This window comes from Symsagittifera roscoffensis, chromosome 4, assembly GCF_963678635.1.
Source record: "Symsagittifera roscoffensis chromosome 4, txSymRosc1.1, whole genome shotgun sequence".
In the NCBI taxonomy this organism is placed as follows: Eukaryota; Metazoa; Xenacoelomorpha; order Acoela; family Convolutidae; genus Symsagittifera; species Symsagittifera roscoffensis.
In genome coordinates, this window is record NC_087065.1 from 12,951,946 (window position 1) to 12,972,557 (window position 20,612).

A 20,612-nucleotide genomic window follows, 5' to 3' on the forward strand; every position below is an offset into this window, starting at 1 on the left:
GTTCACACGCAAAGACCTTTTCTCTCGATCCTGTTTCCTGAAGGGCACTTACCAGAACGCAGAGCCCAAATTTAACGTCGCGAAGAATTTTGCCAGTCCTAACTTCAAGAGACTTTCATCGATGCGAGGGATCGGGTATGCATCTTTTATCACATTATGAGGTATCCATACATCTTTGTTACATTCGTGAGTGCTTGTGCCATCAATCGTTGAAATGTAGTAGTCCAAATGCATTATTTTCCACTGGAACAGTGCTTGTGCCATCAATCGTTGAAATGTAGTAGTCCAAATAGCATTACTTTCCACTGGAACAGTTCCAGTTCACACGCAAAGTTCTTTTCTCTCGATCCTGTCTCCTGAAGGGCACTTACCAGAACGCAGAGCCCAAATTCAACGTCGCGAAGAATTTTGCCTGTCCTAACTTCAAGAGACTTTCATCGATGCGAGGGATCGGGTATGCATCTTTTATCACTACTGCGTACAAGTTGCGGAAAACGCAACAAAATTTAAGTTGCCTTCCTTTCTTCTTAGCCATGATCACGCAACAGGCCCACGGGGACTTTGATGGCTCAATCATGTCATAATCCATTAACATCTCAATTTTTCCTACATGCCTCTGACTGATGTGGGGTCAATCTCCCAGCTCTTTCCCTGTGAGTTACCGAGCCTTCTCCTATCTCTATCTCATGTTCCGAAAAGTTGCAACAGCCTATGTCGGCATTGTGTTTCGAAAAAACGTCTGCGTTCCAATTCATCACTTCCCTGAGGGAGTCCAGTTCGTTGTCCGAAATTTTGCCTTTGAGGTGCTCTATCTAGGACTTGTTTATTTGATGCAAATTTTGTGTCTGTCGGTATCTCAGGGAAGTTTGAACAACTAGAAAGCCCTTTGGCTGTCTCCAATTTCATAGAAATCATTTTTTTTGAACGATTTCTATTCATTTATTCTCTTCAGTATACATTCTATGATGGCTTGTGTTGGACACTCAGTCACTTTAAACATCTTCAAGTACTCCATAGTCTGATATTCTGTGTTCAGAGGCAACGCATAGCCAAGCTTCTTTCCACGTTGTATCGTCACCAATGTTGCATGTGTGTTCAACAACACACTCACACATAGTCCATTCCGATTGAGTGAGAACGTTCTTCCTAAATTAGCTGAGCTCTTCCTGTTTGGGTTGGGGATCAGACATACTTGGGGATCAGTCTGTTGTAACTAAGTTCATTCAAATTCTTCATCCTAAACGCGCCAATACAGCTTGATTTGGTTTTAATTTTTCGTTCCAATTTTTCGATCTAAGAAGATGCGCACCCTATCATAATTTATCAAGATTTTACTAACATGTTTTTTTTCATACTTCCTTTCTGGTTCCCTGATTCGTAGCAACCAGTGGTTGAGGTCGATTGGGACGTCAAAGTTTTGCCAGAAGTCGCTTCCTAAGATGAATTGTCGGGTTCGTCCAGGTTTTTGACAACCAGAAGCTCATCCAGAGATGTCTTCCTCCCAGTTGCAGCAAGATGATGGGTGTCCTTCCGGCCACATAGATTTCACGCTGGTTGGCCGCAGCCAGCCTGATACTAGTCGGTAACAAATACGACCTATTAAAGCCCATGTCGGTCCTGGTGCTAATGGGCAAGACACTGACCACCGCCCCGGTGTCAAGCAGTCCCTCTACGGAGAGTTGTCTGCCCTGCACGTCCAGTACGTGCGCTGCTACATCGGCTTCGCTGCCTATGTGGACTGCATTCTGCTCAAGCATGCCATAGGTCTTTATATAATGTCCGTCGACCCTCATCAGCCTCGGCCCACCTGTTGTGAGTAAGGCTCTCACAGCCCTGTTCGAGGAGCATGTACGAGGGAGAGTTGTCGTGGAATCTTTTTGAAAAATAAAAAGGGACAGTTTTGAAAATTAATCCGGCTATGCGACACTGCTGATTTCACACAGTTAAACCAAGAGAATTCAGTAAAATTAGATATTCATTTATTCAGAAAACTCCAAAATGAGTATCCCAAATGGCTTCATTGGCAGTTTTCAAACAAAAAAAATGAAATAAAAAAGAAGTCATACACCTAAAAAATATATTCTAAGCAAAAATTTGCTCTTTTTAGGGCAAACTCCTCAAACCCTAGGTGTAAAGAAGTTTTGGACTTTTTATGCAAGTTGAAATCTTGATTTTGTATTTAGATAACTATTAGTCAACTTCGAGAATAAATCATTGATAAGATTTTAAGACGAATAATCTCACGTCAATGAGACTACTATATGAAAAAGTAAATAACGAATGTGCTTTTCATTATGAATATAAAATGACAAGAACGTTTTGTTCGCAATAAATTCAACAATTGAAAACGGTGGCGGATGTAGGGCGCGGGGGATTTGGGCGGATGCCACTCCTCTCAGAGATTCGACCCTCTGCTGAACCAAGGGGACCCCCTCGATACATTGTTGGCTGATTGACAAAAAAATCTAAAAAGATGCTTTTGGCGCCAAATGTAATATTTTTGAGGGGTTTTAGAGTTCGCATTGAAAAACATTTTTGTTCCCATCAAAACTGTCAAAAAGTGCCTAAAACGTTTTTTCAAAGCAAGTTTTTAGTAGAAACTTTAGTAGAAACAAGATCTTTTCAATGATTTGGGAGAGCTCGGAAAATCAAAGTGACGAGCAAAAAAAATTTGAAGGTTGACCAAAATAAAGATTTTTTTTTGAAAATCCGCACTCCGCTCTCAAAATAATCCTGTATCCGTTCCTGATTGGAGTCATTTTTTACAAACATATTACGTACACAAATATTTCTTGAAATAAAGTTAAAAACAAAAAGAGTTTTTTGCTATCAAAATAACAACAACAATTGCATAAACAATTTTGCATAAACCTTTTAAGCATTATTTTGTAAACACGATGAAAAAAATTGGGGTTCCGATATTACCCGGAAAAACAAGCATACACATCCGACGAATTTGGCCAAGTTGAACTACTATTTTTTTATTTGATCAAGTGTCTGTTTCTTGAAATTGAAGAGACTTGAAAATGTTATCCAAATGTAAAGTAATCAGTTCAATTTGGGACCACTGGAAAAAAAAGAAAACGCCCTCGATGCATTTATCAAGCGGCATGAAAAATGTCCTCAAAATCAGTAATAGAACAATAAATTATTTCATCATCATCTATAGCATCAGGCCTAAAATCTAATCAAGAATTTAGTGTATATAAGTTACAAAAAATATTTTTCAATGCTTGTGTTTCTGACAATGCTTGTTTTAGAATTGATAAGTAACTTGTAGGATATTTGTCAACACCTTTTGATTCAACCAATTAGAATTTTTCCCAGCATGATTCTGAAAAGTTTCGGAAAAAAATCAGTTCACTGTAAGTCGTTATGTTTTTTGGTTTGTCCGTTGAATAAGATACGTTTCGTTTCTCACCTTTTGTACCTAAAAGTTTCTAATCAACTTTAAATAACCTAAAATTTCAACTCAAGCCAAGTTTTTGATCTGAAATTTGGATCAAGGAAAACTCAGAACAAGTGGAAGAATACAGAAAACAATCAATTTCGTACAACAACAAATTCCCTCAGGCTCCAAATCTATTTTTCTAATAATCGTGATTTCCTTTTCCTTATACCATCCTTTATACGTCATATACACGACAAAGTGATATTTTACATAGAGTAAGGTGATAAAAAAGACGAAGTAGCGTGCGTCAATTCTAATTGAAACGCGTTCTAAGACGGATTGGCTATCTGCTTACGCGTTAAGACTTGAAACAAATCGCGCGTTTAATATCTAAGTTTAGCCAAAATGGCAATCTTTGACACTCATAACCTTATAAATGATGATCAAAAAGGAGACAAGTTTTTAATTTTGAGTTCAGGAAAACAATATTCTGTATGATTTGAAAAAATGCCATCAAAAATGGCTAGTTAAAAATTCGAAATTTGTCTGGAGAAAAAAACCATCCGAGCACAAATTTACCGTAAATTTCTTCAAAATTTGGATCAACATGACTGCTCGTCGCGACATCTGACTTTTCCGATACCTTGAATTTTTTGTCTACCCTTTAACGTCTATGGAGTTGTGTTCGGTTTACAAAAATTAATGAAACTTTCAAAAAAAAGGAAAAATGTTGTTGTTTTTTTTTGAAAACAATCCCTCTTAAACCAAGTAAAGTACAAAAAGGTTCAGTTTGCACAAAACAAACTTTTAAGCAGACATGAGAAGGTTAGATAAAATACATCAAAAGAAGTTTTAGTAAAATAGATCAAAAGAAAAAAGGTTTAGTACCATAGATGGTGATAGAGGGGGCTGAATTGATACTAGCACTAACAACTGTGCAGCTGTAACAAGCAAATTGCTAATGATAAAGCGACTAAAAAGTACTAAAACAGATGTTAACTAAATGTTAACAGAATTAAAATAGTACATAATAGTAGATCCCTTAAAATACAGGTTGTTATACTTAATGTAGGTAAAAGAACCAGATGAGTTAAAAAACGTCACAATAAATGAAGAGAAATGAAGTAGCTTCACGATAACTGAAATGGATTAAAAGAGTGAAACAAAACGAAATTTAACTAAAAGTCTTAGATTAAAAGTCTTCAGTTGAGCAGATTTCTAAATCTTGGGGTACTCCGCAAGTTAGGTCCCCTTGGCCTTTTGGGTTGACCACACCCTCAACTCGTTCAGGGGTATTGTTTGGCCTAAAACGTCTATAGTGTGGGCGATCGAGTCGAGGTGGATCCACTGTTCAATCGGAGACAAATTTACTTCGGAGTGTTGAGATGGAGCGTCGGTAGGGTTGAAAGAAACCCTAGCGACATACGTGCTAAATGTCGTTCTCCTGGGATGGTCTTGACAAGTTGCGGGGTCGTTCATTGAATGTGGTTCTGAAGGAGATGCAAAGCCTACTATACCGGGACTCCAAGATGGCTTTTTGATTGTGACCGCTTCTGATTGATCAGTTCTAGGTGGGCGGTCGTCCGAATCTCTTTTCTCTAAATTTGTACAAATACGTTTATCCCAGCGGTTGTCGGGATCTCAAAAGTCTCGTGTTGTGCCGGATATTCCCAGCATGTTTAGCCGGCGGGGGCGAATGCATCGGCAACGAGGCCTTAGTCTTGGCTGTCCTTGAGGGTTTATCGTGAGAGCCCACAAATTTTGGTGCAGGAAGTTTCTGAGATGTTTCTGCTGGTTGATGATGTTTCTGCTGATTGATGACAAGTTTCTTCCCCGAATAGGAAGCGTGTTACATAGGTATACGATAGTCGGCAATGAATTCTGAGAAGTAGTTTGATTATTTGCTTCTGGGTGGGCAGCTTCCTTTTTTCTAATAGGAGCTTCTGTGCCTCCTATTCTTATCAAAGAAGTGTCTCCCTCCAGCTGTACGTTGCCGCATTTTGGCTAGCAATATCCAATTCCTCGTAATTTGCCTGCCTGTTTCGGACGACTTTGCGTGGCCTAGAGTTTCAATATGCAGCTTTTCTTGATGTCGTTCACGTGCCCTTATTTGCATGAACCTTCATTAACTAGCCTTTCTTTGTCGGCTCACCGTTTTTCTAGGTGTGTAGGTTTTGCCTGTCTTTGTTACTAAATCAAATTTATGATTTTAAGCGTTACCGTATGATCAGATTCTCTAAGAACTTCTACCGTAAGTTTTTTGCAGAATGGTTCTTTTTTTCGTTCTTACGGATTGTCGATATCTTACCCGGCCTTGTTTTTATAGTTCTTGTAAGTCCTAGAGCCGCTTTTACAAGACTCATTTGAGAATTCATCCACTTATGTATTGAAACCGTCCAAGTCGGCTTCATCGATATGGTCAGGTGCGTCCCAATCATCGCTCCTGTCTCGACACAGCATTCTCCTTCCTTTATCTAAGCAAAGCATTATTCAATCCCAGCTTAAGTTTTTTTGACGGAAGTATTAATAGATTATGCCAGATAATACTTGCAGTCCTGCCAAAATGGGCTTCGAATCGTGTGCAGTTTATTAATTGCTGTTTAAGAGTTCCACCACATTTCAGTTTTTTTAGCATTGCAATTTCTAGCGATGGTTTCGGTTTTTCTTGAGCAATCACTAACAGTTTTTCTTTGATAACTTAATGAGTCGGTAAACCTAACAACCTCTGGCTCTGTGGTCCCCTACTGGACTTGAGATTATGTTAATTTTATGTTTCTGACAGAACTCTTTCATTGCCTTAGCTATGAGTTCGGATCGTTGATCCGCTCGATTATTTCATGGGACGCCATGCAGAGCAACGAAATTTTTTAATGCTTTTTGCTAAAGTGCTTGAAATGATTTGTGCCGACGCAAAATTAGAAAAGCAACCGATGCCATATTTTTTCGTCCACACAATAGGAAAAGAGCTGGCATAATCTAAATCCATTTCTTCGTTTGACTCTACTACAGGAGGAAGTTGTCCGATTTGCAATGTAGGTTTTAAAAGTTTAAGGTTCTTTTCAGCTATGACACATTCGAAGCTTTTTTCCGCGTGGACCTGCATTCCCCTTTAAATCTTTGGCCACCACACGTATTGGAGCGCTAAGTTCTTCATGGTTAACTGACCAAGAGGGGCTTCTTGTAGTCTAGACTGCATTGTTGTTCGTAAGCAAGCTAGGGTAACTAGGCTTCCTTCAAAGTGTAAGCAGCCTGTGTAGATGTGTAAATTGCTATCGAATGTTCATAATAGTTTCCCAACTGAGCAATATTTTGTTTACGATTTTCAAAAATCGCCTTCTTGATCTTTTTCAAGATAATGTCTTTATCGGTTAATCGGGCCATAGATCTTGCATCAAATATTTCGGGCCATTTAAAGAGAAATAAATTTTGTTTATATTGTTGTTCGAGTTTCTTTGCAAAAGATCAGGTAATAGGGGTAGTTACAGCAGGGGTTCTGTACAGTTTGAACTTCCGGCGTTTTCATTTGAGATAAATTCTGATTGTTCGACGATTTTAACAGTTTAGAGTTTAATGTGAAGTCGAGTTTTTGGCACTCTGGAGAACACAAATTCTGCTCGGTTGTGAGAAAATGGACACACGTAGAAATATGTTGAGTCGTGAACAGTTTGAAGCTGTTCTGCAGCCTATTGAGTTAATTGTTCTATTTCAATTTCTTTCTCGATTTTGTTCTCATAGTTTTGATCAATCACGTTGCAGCAAGCATCCTTTCACACTTTGAAAGCTGTCTGAAATGAGCTGTCCTTTGTAACTATTTAATTGAGTTTTTTTTCATTGCCTTATCAAAGCCTAATGACATCCTTATTTTATCCACCGATGCTAAAACGAATTTTTCGTCGTTCTAAAAAATTGATGTTTATTCGCTTGTAAGGTGGCGTAGAAGATAGTCAACAAACCCTATGTCTTTATCTGGCATACGCTCGACTCAAAAATTGTATGAGAGTAGTTTATCGGCCTTCCGAGTTAACCTTGGTTGGGCTGTTTCAGCGTATCGGTCCTCTCCTAATTCCCCAATCTGTGCTCTAGGGGCGGTTAGGAATTTAAATTGTGACCCTAACAAATAGAGTTTTTAATTTTCAATGACCAGACTAATCCTATCAGTTCTAGTTTATTTGGGCTGTTTTTATTCTCAGCTACGTTTCAGAAACGTGAGGCGAACGCTATAGTTATCTAAACTCCATTAATGTTTTGTTAGATTGAAGAACCAAATACCAGTTTCTTTTAATGCCTCGAAGTGATGGTTCATTACTGATTTGGAAATTTCAGTTTTTTTTCGAAGGCTTCGTAATGTTGTTTCGTCCAACGGAAATGTTTTATTTCCTGCATTGAATTTCCGAACGGCAATGATAGTGTCGCCGAGGTAGGGATGAATTTGCTGAACTGATTTATCAGTCCCATTGATGATCATATATCTTTTATGCATCTTGGTTCCGTCAGATTTTTAGTTGCGTCAGCTATATGTGTCAGAGGTTTCGTTTCGACGTTGTTTCTATAGAACCCAACCTTACAATTTCGTGTGTTAAGAACTCGTTATTTTCCAAATTAATGAATAAACTCCCAACGTTTAGAGTTTTCAACAAGATTAAAACTGTCTTACTATAGTCACAGGCTCTTCCAAAACTAGCTATTAAAATATCATTAAAACAGCAATAGCTATTTGTTATTTCAACCCTAGCATATCAATATTACGTTGAAAATCCTAGGGTATATCACCCAGTCCGTAAAATTTGTTTTAAAACGGTATGAGCTTGTAATGTCTCCACCTGCAATGTTAAACTTGTATCGATTACTTGCTTTAGAAGACAGTGGGATCTGCTCATAAGCATACTTAAAATCTATTGATGAGAACCATACCGAGTTTGCAGTTTTTCCGACAATTGGGGTTACCACATTATCTATTAACTCGAAAAAAAGGCGTTTGATAACGGTTTTCGAAGATTTTCCTACTTAAAATTTTCGAGTTGAGGACTGTCTTAATTGAGCCGTCTCCTTTAGCTGTTACTATGATAGGGCTGATAAAAAAGCCTACGAGCAATTAGATAGTTTTTCTACGTGTCCGTCTTTTAGGAGTTGGTCAACACCTTTTTTTATTTTAAAAGAAGATGTATTGGAATTCGTTTTCCCTTTAACTGAATGGGTTTCAAAGGTTCCCTAAAAAAATATTTCCTTAAAAATTGTTGGAACTAACTATTCTTGTAGAAAAATTTGGAAAATGTTCAGGCGTAAGTTTTCCAAACTCACAAGTTGGCGTTTTCAACGATTGAGTTGGTAAATTTGTCAGATTTAAATTGGTTTTTATACTGAACTGCAGTGCTGTATAATTGGTTTTGGCAGATTTGACTATTTTGTATAGCTAAAAGGGCGAGAAGTTGTGACAATTTGATGCCCAATTTTTGAAGGATCTCATTTCCCAATAGGTTTCACTCGGCTCCCTCGGTAATGAATAGCTTCTGGTCTTTTGCTATCCATCCATTTGACTGAGTTTTTACTATTACTCTTTCTATCATTTTCATGTCGTTAACCTAAGTTTCTCTTATATTGTTAATTTTAGTTTTTTCGTCGATTGCCAATATTTGAAAAAAAACATCTAGGTTAACGCCAAATTCTGGATCCATATCAGTGTTCTGGTGATGGCTTGCTTCTTCGTCCTCTATATTTGCTTCGTCGACGACCCTAGTGTGGACTTATGGTCTTCCTCCACTCCTGCAGTGTTTTGCGAGATTACCTTTTCGTCCACAATTATATCATGATTTTTCTCTGGCTGGACATACCAAGAGATATCCTTTTTCGGTTGGTTGCCCACAGTTTTGACACTTCTGGGTTTCTGATATGTTTAGGCTCGGTTCGTTTTTGTCATTCGTGTTTCTGTTTCTGTTCCTTTTTCTTGGAAGAGTACATAAGCTAGCTCGTTTTTGGAATTTTATCATTCGACACAGAGTTTCTTCTGTATCTCCACTTTTCTCATGTTTGTTATAAAGGTGTACCTCACCAATTCTGCCTCTAATGTTCCCAAACTACAAATTTTTGCCAGTTCGGTCATGTAAATTTTTCATTATCTTTTTGACGTCGAATAAAAGTTTGAAAAGGCTCGTATGTAAGATTTGTTTCCAATACAAAATTTGTTTTGAGCAACTGATAAAATTCTGCGAAGTTTTTTATCAAGGATTTTTTTTCTGGTTGTTTGTGGGCAAAATTTTTTGAGCCTCTCTGCCTAACGCTTGGTAAAGCTGAGATATGCGCGTTTTGTCATAGTCTCCAATTTTTTGTCCATTGAACTTGTTGATGTCTTTTTGTCTGCCCCCGTTAGCATCTTCATTCTCAGCCGGCTGTTCAGGATTAGGGGCTTGTTTTGCTTTGCGTTCTGTTGGGTTGATGATATCATCTACTTCTACGGAAATTTTTGCTATAACTGGGAGAGGGAATTTTTCTACCCGTTTTTCACAAATGTAAGGGATATCATTTGTTGATTGATTCCATATGAATTCCAATACTCGTAAGATCGAATCGATTGACTGTGCCATGTAAAGATTTCCTTTTCTGGTTCCTATTTAGACAACTACGGAACGATGATCAAAGGAGTTAAGAGCTGAATTGAATTTATAATGTCTGATTGTTAAGGAAACAATGCCTACAAATGTGCAATGCTCGTCCAAAAGCTACATCGATTTTGATTAGTACGTCCTACCAGCCGTGACACTTAATGCTTGTATAGCAGTACTGCAAAATGATGCGTCAATGTGATCATGAGTTATAGACACTCCACAAGTACAAAGAGATTTATTTTGCACAAAACAAATTAAGTAGACCGAGAGCGGTGCTTCGGTTGAATTTGAAACGCTTTCTAAGACAGATTAAAATTCCGCTCACGCGTGAATAGTGCTTTATACCTCGCACGTTCATTATACTATTTTAGCAAAATTGAAACCCCCATAAATTTGCAAAAATTGACTATTTGGAATGTCTTTTTTAATTTGAGCTCAAAACAGCAGTACTTATCAGATGGTTAAAATTTTCCGTCAAAAATGTGGAGTTAAAATATGGATTTGGTCTGAAGAAAAAAAAACAATACTGGGACAAATATTCCGCCGTTTTCTTCGAAATTCGGAGCAAGCAGTTCAAGAGAATAGCAAAAAGGGTTTTCTTGAAACCTCCAGAGTTTTCTTGCAAGTAATCACAGTTTTGATTTCCGAAACTGGTATGAATGAAAAAGCCATATCAAGCATATTTCATATATTCCTTTACTCTCTTCGAAAAAAAAAGTATTTAAAGTAAAACGAGTACAACATTGATCCAGTTGGTTATTTCTCCGGATATTGATTTATTTCAATTGGACATAATCTATACAGATATCGGTATCATGCAAACCAGCAGGCGTACTAATTATAGTTTATAAGCGGCCCGGGTTGACCTCCATAGACCAAAAATGCTAATCATACAATTCCATAAACTAAGTCTATGAAAAAATACTAGTCACACAAATTTCATACATTTTGCTAAAATGGTGTCGTCGAATTTTCGAAAAACTTTTCTCTTGTTTTGACATAAAATTCGGTGTATCGTACTAAATAAAAAAGAAAAACTTTTTGTCAAAAAAAAAATGCTAATCATACAATTTCCATATATGGAAAATGTATGACTAGCATTTTTTTGATGGCGACGACAAAAAAGTATTTTTGAAATTGTCCTCGAAAAATTTTTTGTGTTTCTTTCAATCGCAAATTGGTTTTCGTTCTCAAACAAACATTTTTTGAAAAAAAAAATTTTGTATGCAAAAATTAATTTTTTGTGTGTATAACGTAGTCCTGGATATACTAATGTTGGATTTTTTCCTTTTCTCTTCATAACTTTTTTCAAAAACGCTTAAAACCTCTCTTTCTTTTGTATGACATGTTTTTTTGTATGCCTTGATCGATGTCTGGTAATTTAAAAATTCAAATTTTAGAAATAATCATCTTTGAAAAATTTTGCGAAAATTTAAATGTTCGTTACTTTCGTTATATTATGTGTGTGAGACAGAATTCAAACGTTTCAGGCTGTTTCCAATGCATTTTGAATGCAAGGCGGCCAACCCTTTGGTTACTGCGTTTGAGTAACCAAGGTGCATTTCAGTTGTGTTCGGTCACGAACACAACCAAAAAAAATTTGAGAAATTAAAATGTAACAAAGCAATGTTTTTGGTTTATGGAAAAATGCTAGTCATACAATTTCCATACATGAAAAAATACTAATCATAGACCTTTCATGCAATTTTCCGTACATATGGAATCGCATTATTATCATTTTAAGTTCAATTCAATTGGGGGTTCACTACTGTGACTCCTTTCTGATTCTATTTGTCGATCTGTTCAGGGCTGAGGCTGAAGGAGCTCCTGGGCTTAATGTCCGGCTGGTGTATCTTCAGCTGGTTCTTCATTCTCTCCTTCACCACAGTCTCGGGAGGGGGGATCCAGAGCTCCTTCCTGGAATTATTCGCCTTCAGATTGTAGTCCGTTCTCTTCTCATAGGTGTTGTTGATGCGCCAGGTTACAACTGGGTCGTTCCAATCCCCACTGTGTTCCGAGTTGTGGGAGGCTGCAACATTCACCCGCCGTACCTTAAGAAATTTTTTCATGTTAATTTTTTTTCAAAAAGCGGAAGAAAAAAATTTCAATTGTGTGGTGTAATTTTCAACGAATAACAATTCAAAATTTTTAGAAACAAATATCAAATTATGCATCTTGCTAAAAAACAACAAAACCTTCTGAGCATTTTGCGCCGTTTTTTACGCATAGTATGCATCCGTTGCTTTTTGTCCAAACAAAATCTTCGAAGCATAAGAAATACAGCACTTGTTAAACAATCGTGAACTACAAGACGCAATAGTCGCGTTTGAAGTTGGAAAAGGACAAATAAATTAAATTCCCGCTCGTTTCAAAGGGTGATTTTTTCTGTAACCCGCTAATTTGAAAACTTAATTTCTGTACTTTGTTCTTATTTGTTTTGTTCGATTATAATGAAATTCGACGCATACTAATTAGACCAATCCAAAAAAATAGGTTTTAAAGTCAAGTTTTTTTAAAGGAAAAACAGCATAAGTGTTTATTTGTGAGCCTTGCCCGTTTGAAGAGCTTAGTGGCATTACAAGTCCACATAAATTGTCCCCCTGCGGCAACGAGGAGGGGGAGGAGGGAGGCGGCCCCCAACCAGAGCAGCAGGAGACAGTAGCCCATTTTAAACCCCCCTTGACTGTCCCCGTTGACGTGGAACGCATCTGTCATCAGGGTTGCCGCCAAAAATGCAAACACACCTGAAACACACCGACAACCGACTCGATTCAGCTCACTTTGCTTAATCTTACGTAGCCGAAAAATTTCAATATCACAACCATTATGGAAATTATTATTCCCAATAGATTATGGCATATCTTGATTTCCTCAAAAGGGTCATTTTATATTTCAGAATTTGGTGGATAGTTAGGAAAACATATCTAAGTTTTGAGAAAAGGTTTTTGCAAATTCCATTTACGGGAGCACTTTTCGAAAAATTTGAACAAAAATTTTGTGTTTTTCATGACCAGGCCCCCACCTACGAATTACTACATATTGGCACAAGAGCTAGGCGCCTCCTGAAAAGTATTTGATTTGGACTTCCAGAACAGGTTGGTTTTTACAATTGAGATTTATTTGTCTGACTCGAAACAAGCGAATGGTGACATTGTTTTGGTATGATTTAAAAACACATACATTAAAAAATATATTTTTCAAAATGAAAATTTTTGCAAATGGGGAGTTTTTCAAACATGCAATGACCGGTTGCTCAAATTTTCAAAAAAAAAGTATTTCAAAAAGAAACTTTTTGAATCTCTATTTAGGCTCCAATTTTTTATATTAAAACAGAATGAAAGAGACCAATTTTTACTTCGAATTGTCCTTTGATATAGACAAAAACTTTAACTTGTTTTCTTGGCTTATTGTTCACAAAAATGAAAGTAGAAGTTCGAATACCTTGGATGACCATCAGTGTCACGTGACCAGAGTAGAGAGAACAAGTGGGTCCGAACTTGTTCACAACTTCATAAACACTGAGCAAGATGAACAACATCTCAATCACACCCACTACATTGGAGAGGAGGAGGAATGCCCTGGAGGCACACACTTTAGCCCAATCTCCACTCCCCTCGGGCATGTGAGAGCTCTCTAATAGAAAATATCAGAATAGAGTTTTGATTAAGGCTGCAAATCAGATGTCAAGCCTGACATGCCTTTATTCTGTCGAGACGCTTCAGTTTTTTCCACTTCCTCGAAAGAAACTTTGTATAATTTAACACTTTTATCAAAAAGTGTTCAGTCGGTTTGCGGCCTGAGGGAGGTGTATTTTTTAATTTGATCTACAAGAGTAAAGAACTACTTATCTGGTAAAAGATAAATCTCATAAAATGATGATGATTACCCGGAGTGACCAAAAATGCTAATCATACAACTTTCATATATGGAAAAATGCTAATCATACACTTTTCAAGCAATTCCATAAGTACAGAAAATTGCATGAAAGGTCTATGATTACCATTTTTCTATATATGAAAACTGTCTGACTAATATTTTTGGTCAACCCGGGTAGTCATCATCATTTTATGGGACTTATCTTCTACCAGATAATTAGAATGGTATGATTAGCATTTTTGTTCTTTTGTTCTATGGAGTTCAACCCGGGTACTTGTTTGGAAATGAGAAATTTATAAGAGTTAAGAGTCAGTCAATTCAAATCGAGTGATGATAATTTTAGGAGAAAGTGACGGACCAATTAAGGTTGTTTTCCGGTTGTTTTTTTTTGACCAATTTGGGTTTTTCACTAACCAGTTTTGAGCGTAATTTTTTATATTGACATCCTGAGCTAAAATTTAAAAAGTTTTTATGCCTGTGATTTATGCGCGATCTAATTTCTGGTGTTCGGGGTGATTTAATCCAGCTCAAAACTTAATCCATTGAAATTTGGCAGCCCAAAAATTTTCATTTTTCTTCTTGTTCCGACTTTCGAAAAAGTAATGGAATAATTGTGCTCGGGGTTAGTGTTTTTCTCTAGACAAACTTTGACTTTTTAACTAATTTTGACCGAATATCATTCGAAAGCTATTGTTGTCCTTTGCTCATATTTAGAAGTTCTTGTGACTCATCTACGTAAAAATATGGAGGTTTCAATTTAAAAATTGTCGATTTAGCTCTACAACCTGAAGGGAGATTTAAAGATTGAGGTTTGAAGATTGACAACTTAGCCAATAAGAGATAATTAACGGATTAATTGCTATTATCCCGTGGGCGGATATTTAACCCGTCTCAGAATTCGTTCCAAAATGAATTGATGCATGCTGTTCTATTGACTCTATTTTATGCTTTGCAACATGCAAAACATATCACGTCATACTTTACATAGCGTGAGTGATAATTTAAAAAACTCTCAAAGAAATTTCGAAAAATGTTTTTTTTTCTAAGTTTCATCAACTTTTTAAACCAAACAGTGTTCCCTGGACCTTAAAATCCAGTTCGAATATTCGAAACTTTAGCCTACTACGAGCAATTTTGTTCATCTTTATGATGAGTGTTATTTGCTTGTTTTGAGTTTCCAATTGAGAACCGCCGTTGTGTTCCTATGCGGCAATTTAATTCAGCTCCAAAATGGCTCCAAATATAATGGTACAATAATAGATAAAGTGCAGTCGGATCATTCTTGAGCAAATTCTGATCAATAATTTTAGTCAAGTTTTCAGGCTGTTTCTGCGTGTTTATTATAAGTTAATCAACTCTTTGATTAGAAAACTTATATTAAAACTAACATATATTAAAACTAACTTATATTTTTGTTCAAGGAGCACAGGTTATTCTAAACATAATCATTGAAAAATGCAAAAAATATGTTTTTCCTTCAAAGTAGTGACGTTTTTTGAGCATGGTGTGATGAGAAATTTGTACGGACGTGTACAACTTTTTGAATTAGTCATCACAGACAACGGTTCTATTCGAAAAATTAAAAATTAGTGAAAAATTTTTAAATGCTAAAAAAGAGCTAAATGAATCATCCAAAACTAGTTTTTCCGTAATAAAATCAATTTTTCACTACCTCAGTTGATCAAGCGAGGTTATCTTGCAAGATTATTTTAAAGAAGACTCATCTCTTTAACAGATCATGCAAGATTCTTGCAAGATCTTGCAAGACAACCTCCTTTAAAGATAACCCTAATTCTAGCAAGATCTTAGAAGACACGACTTTTTCGTGAAAAATAAATTTACACAAGAAGACAAGTAATTTTTTTTATCAGTAGAAACTTTACCAGTAGCAAGTAGAAAAATGTAAATACCTAAACAAATCAACATTAATAAGAAGTATATAACCTCATAAAAAATTGAACATTTAATCGGATTGATGTGAACACATATACAAAATATCTTGAGTTGCAAAAACTAGATGAAAAATTCCAATGAAGTCATAAGTATACGTTTTTGAAAAATTTAAATTGAAACGAATAAATTATACCGACAATCTGAAACTATTTATTTGCGAAAAATCAAAAATCGAAAAACATTTGAACATTTTGAAACTTAGTTTAACCAAATTTTTTTTCACCTAGCTTAAACTCAAAACTCTTTGTGACCGTAATCAAATTGAATCTCCATAGTTTTTCGGGCGCTCTGAATAAGGTTTTGTGAAATTTTCCTAGTTGGTTATCCTGCAAGATAACCTCACGTTTGCAAGATCTTGCAAGATAAACACATTCTTGCAAGATCTTGCAAGATAACCTTGCTCTTGCAAGATCATGAAAATCAAACTCCATCTTGCAAGATCTTGCAAGATAACCCTCATTTGCAAGAATCTTGCAAGATAATCCTCCTGGATCGACTAGGGAGTTTAAGCAAAAGTTTATGGTCAGTTTTGAGCGAGGAGGTCTGATGTGGTAAATGACTTCAATTGGAAAACAAAAGAAGAAAAAATAGAGTTAGCTGGTTGATTTGCAAGTAGCCCAGAAAGTTCCGACTGCAAATGAAAATAAATTTTTTAAAGCAACTTTCAATGTTTTTTGTTCATTCCGCATCTGAAAAAATCCTACACATTTATTATATACAATAATAAGAGTAGAAAATGCATAATTGATACGGCTTTTATCGCAAAATTATCAAAAAGCAAACAAAAAGATACGAGACAAAAATTGTTATATAGTTTTTTAAATTTTTAGCAGATATGTTTTTTTTCTAAGATTGTTTGTTTTCAAGAAGGCGCTTTATTGAGATTCAAAAGTTATTATTCCTGCAGTGAAATTAAACTTTTACATCTTACTTGCATATTGTAAGCCTTCTTGTACACTCTATTTACTCAAAATTAGACCAGTTTTTCTGTACTCCATGGAGATTTTTTGGAAGTTGTTTGAAAGAGTTCGAATCGCGGCTGCAAGGGCCTTAATTTAATATATTACTAAAACTCGACCCTTTTGGATGATTATTTGTGGTACCTTGGAAAACGAAAAAGTAGAAAAAAATTATATCTGAATAGGCGCGGATTTTCCAAAACATTTTCCAAGAAGTGCCTAAAAACGCTAATTTTGACTTGTTTTTTCAAAACTTTCTATGCGGTGCAGAAATTTTGGCAAAATAGGATCTTCTTATTGCTTTTGGAGAGCTCGGAAAATCACCTAAAGTTCGACCCAAAAAAAGATTTTTTGAAAATCCGGCCCCTCGTGAAAACCCTAGATCCGCCCAACTAAATCATACTGTACAAAATTCCTGCCCTGTTTCAGTATAAAGTTCTTGCCCCGTTTCAAAGGTCGCAGCAAACACCCTTTTCCGGCTTTTTCTACAGGGAAGCATATTTTGTGATTTTTATTTGTGGTACCTAGTTTATCGTGAAAAAAAAACAAATCCCAATTCTAAACTTCTTTCCTCATGGACGCGGGAAAATTTACTGTAATTTATTTTTAGGATACTTTAGAAAGCAGAAAATTTGTTGGCAAAGTTTGTCCCGGTTGATAGTCAAGCTGATGATCGGAATATACTTAGTTTGCATGTGAAAAATTGAGTAAGAATGTAATTCAGCAAGAAACAAGGCTTTCATTCCTCCTAAATAGAAATAAGAGATAGCATTTAATAGATTCTATTTAGGTTTCCAGATTATGAAAAACGAAACAAGATACGTCGAAGCCGGTTTGAATGTTTTATAGAAGATTTCATTCAATACGGTGCCTTTTCAGCTAATTGATATTATAGACCAAAACCTTGTTCTATTAAATATTTAGATCCCCGAACCCTCTCAAGTATTTGTAGCCTTCACCCAAGTCAAACCTTAGTCCGCTTCTACTTACCCAAATATTGACAACCAGGCGAGGGCTGGCGACATAGCACCCATACTCCCCCATAGACGGAAGTTGCGGCCGACTCTTGTTCCCACTCATTCCAACTCTGGTTCCCATGACCAAAAATAATACACGAAAATATGACACTCTGAATAAACAACCAAAATAAGAGTTTCGCCTTTGTATCTGCGGCCATACTGTGCCACACATGAAGTGAAAATTGAATTCAATATTTGATTACTTCATTAGCTTTCAGAAATGACACAAATGACTTTTCTCAGCTCAAAATCAATTGATACATTAGCCAAACGTGCGTAAGAAAACGCTATTCAGAGCAAATGCAACTGAAAGCTTTCGAGTTTAGTTAGCACTGAAACTTGTTTGAAAATAAATTTAAAATTTTGATATTTGAAAACCAAAAAGAAAGTAACCGAAAAGAAGACTTTGAAAACCGAAATTGAAAACGGAAAAGAAAGTATAAATTCAATTTCAATTTTCAACAACTAAAACCATAAAAAAGTACAGCATTTTTGAAGTGACAAGAAAATCACATGTGATGGAGTTCGCTGAGGTGACGAGATCCAACGAGGTCAAAATCAAAACGAAGCAGGGTTGACATAAAAACATTTTTTTGGAGTTAGAATTGATGGAACTTCGCTAGATTAAAATTTTTACAACTTTAAAAACATAGATCCATTATTAGATTTTTTTAACCAGAAATGATTTTTTTAAATCCCAGCTCTCAATTGAATTTGATTGCTCAAATTCTCAAAAGACCAAACTGCTCAAATTATTGTAGATTTAGAGATATAATTTTTTTGTAGTTAAATAAAAATTACTTTTAAAGAAGACTAAAATTTAAAAATTGATTTTTCAAAGTTGATTTTCCTAACCCTTTAGTTGGGGCTCTCAGAGTACTCTAAGGGATTGCAAATCTAGACTCCAAACATAACAACTCAAATTTTGATAGTTTCCGAGATATGACGTTTTCTTATGTTTTTTTTTTAAAGTTAGAAAAATCAAGTTTGAAGACTCTCAAAATTTGAAGTTCCCATTGTTGTAGTTGGGTAGTGTAAGGGTACTCTCAAGAGATGCCCGTGTTGCGTCTAAATGTGACTGCTGAACTGCTTTTAGTTTCCGAAATGTGAAGCTTCCTAATTCATTTTAAAATTGTTCTAAGAACTTAGATATATAAACATACAAAAACTTATGGTTTTTCAAAGATTGAATTAAAAAATTTTGAATAAAAAAATTTTGAAACACCAACCCTATAATTCCGTGCTGTCAGCGTACACTCAGTGCCTGCAATTTTTATTTCCAATATATGCAGTTTTTCTTATTTGTTAAAAATTCGAAGCACCGGAGGTGCGCTTAACGCTAGTAGTAAGTTAATTGCTGGCCTTGATATACAGATGATCTCAATGGAAACCAGTAAAATTTATATCAGTACGGATTTGTCTGAATTGCCGCTTGAAATACGACTGTTCAAAATAGCGGATCTTTTATGTTATTTCCGCTTAATGATAACCCCCACCCAGAGTAAAGAATTAAATTAACGGTTAACCATATGAGAGTTTTGTACCTAGTAACGAACCTCACTAATCCCACCATTTGCAAAAGCGGAAAGAAGTTAGAGAGATCCAAAATGTTTCTCATATCTTGAGCATTCCTACTTCAGAAAAGTACTGGGTGACTTAGCAAGTCACGTGATAATTTCCATGGGTTTCGATTCAGATTCCGACAAACTTGACTTTTGAGAGAAAAAAATCGATTTTCAATTGGCATTTTTGCCACAAAAAAAAACATCATCACCAACGAGCTACAATTATTTATTTAATCATATGAGATATGAATATGTAAATATATGGTAGACTCGAACACAATATATTGGCTGGATGAGAAGTGCGATCATCTAACCATCTTGTTCTGCAAATCAACCCATATAATCTTCATAAAATTAAAACATGTTCTGGTCAAAGCTCGGAAGGGGTACACTTCTTCTATTCCAGAAAAGTTTAACCCTAAGATTGGTGAAGATTTAACTCTCTGATGTCTCTCCCCACTTCCAGGACATCTGTGTGAAACTTAGTCCAATCATAGCGAAGCAATCAAAGAGGCGGTTAATCGCTCTCGCCAACAATCCACACAAGCAGATCAAATATTTTTTCATTAGCGATATGTTGAAAAGAATTGACATGATTGTAATTACTTAATACCAGAGAGATCTGTTGTGTGTTGAGTTATATGTTGGCAACTTTTGTTTGCTACGGACAAACTATATAGTTTGGTTGAATTGCCCAAGTAATTGACGGTGAAATCTCCTAAGATTTTCAAACTTCTGGCTTCCAAAGCTATATAACTTTGGAAGCCAGAAGCGTGACTATCCACAGAGATTTCACTGTCAATAGTTTGAGTAAACCACAAGCTAAACTTTTCAGCGATTCGATCAAACCATATAAGTTGTCCGTAGCAAACAAAAGGTCGCCAAAACCTAAGTCTATACAAAACAGAACCCTCTTGTATAACTTTTTAACAACCAAATCTTTGTGCAATGACACTCTTTTAGCTGGAGCATCATTCAACACGAATCATCTAATGGCAAGGTTTATTAGTAAAATTGAAAGAACCGAGAAAACAGTTTCATTTTGAATTTCAAAATTCAACAATAAAAGAAACAAAAGTCAACTTCGTGAGAATCTGAATCGAAACCCATGGTGTCTTATCTACCAAAAACAATAACATTTGAAAAATTTTACTTAAGTTTGAAAAATTTTCTACAGAGGTTTCTAATACTCATTTTTGGTTTCGCATTTTTGAAAAGAAGTTAGTCCGTAATATACAACCCTACAATTA

General features: G+C 35.9%; 2 protein-coding genes across 2 annotated transcripts in view; both read right to left on the reverse strand.

The window, feature by feature from the left end:
- LOC134843633 (tyrosine--tRNA ligase, cytoplasmic-like) overlaps window positions 1-20,612 on the reverse strand; it is a 248,665-nt gene that overhangs the window by 135,190 nt on the left and 92,863 nt on the right. The window lies entirely within an intron of this gene.
- LOC134845207 (uncharacterized) lies at window positions 11,708-18,030 on the reverse strand. Its single transcript, XM_063862108.1, has 4 exons — window positions 17,769-18,030; window positions 13,432-13,623; window positions 12,544-12,734; window positions 11,708-12,041 (listed from the first exon to the last, which is right to left on the reverse strand). The coding sequence occupies exons 1-4, from the start codon at window positions 17,953-17,955 to the stop codon at window positions 11,778-11,780; spliced, it is 834 nt and encodes a 277-aa protein (XP_063718178.1). The 5' UTR covers window positions 17,956-18,030; the 3' UTR covers window positions 11,708-11,777.

What these genes read in the sequence shown, in the direction of transcription:
- LOC134845207 (XM_063862108.1), bottom strand. Translation starts at nt 17,955, where the DNA reads ATGGCCGCAGATACAAAGGCGAAACTCTTATTTTGGTTGTTTATTCAG. An exon ending in GACACTGATGGTCATCCAAG is followed by an intron (nt 12,735 to 13,431) that starts GTATTCGAACTT and finishes GGTGTGTTTCAG; the next exon opens with GTGTGTTTGCATTTTTGGCG. An exon ending in CCACTAAGCTCTTCAAACGG is followed by an intron (nt 12,042 to 12,543) that starts GCAAGGCTCACA and finishes AAATTTCTTAAG; the next exon opens with GTACGGCGGGTGAATGTTGC.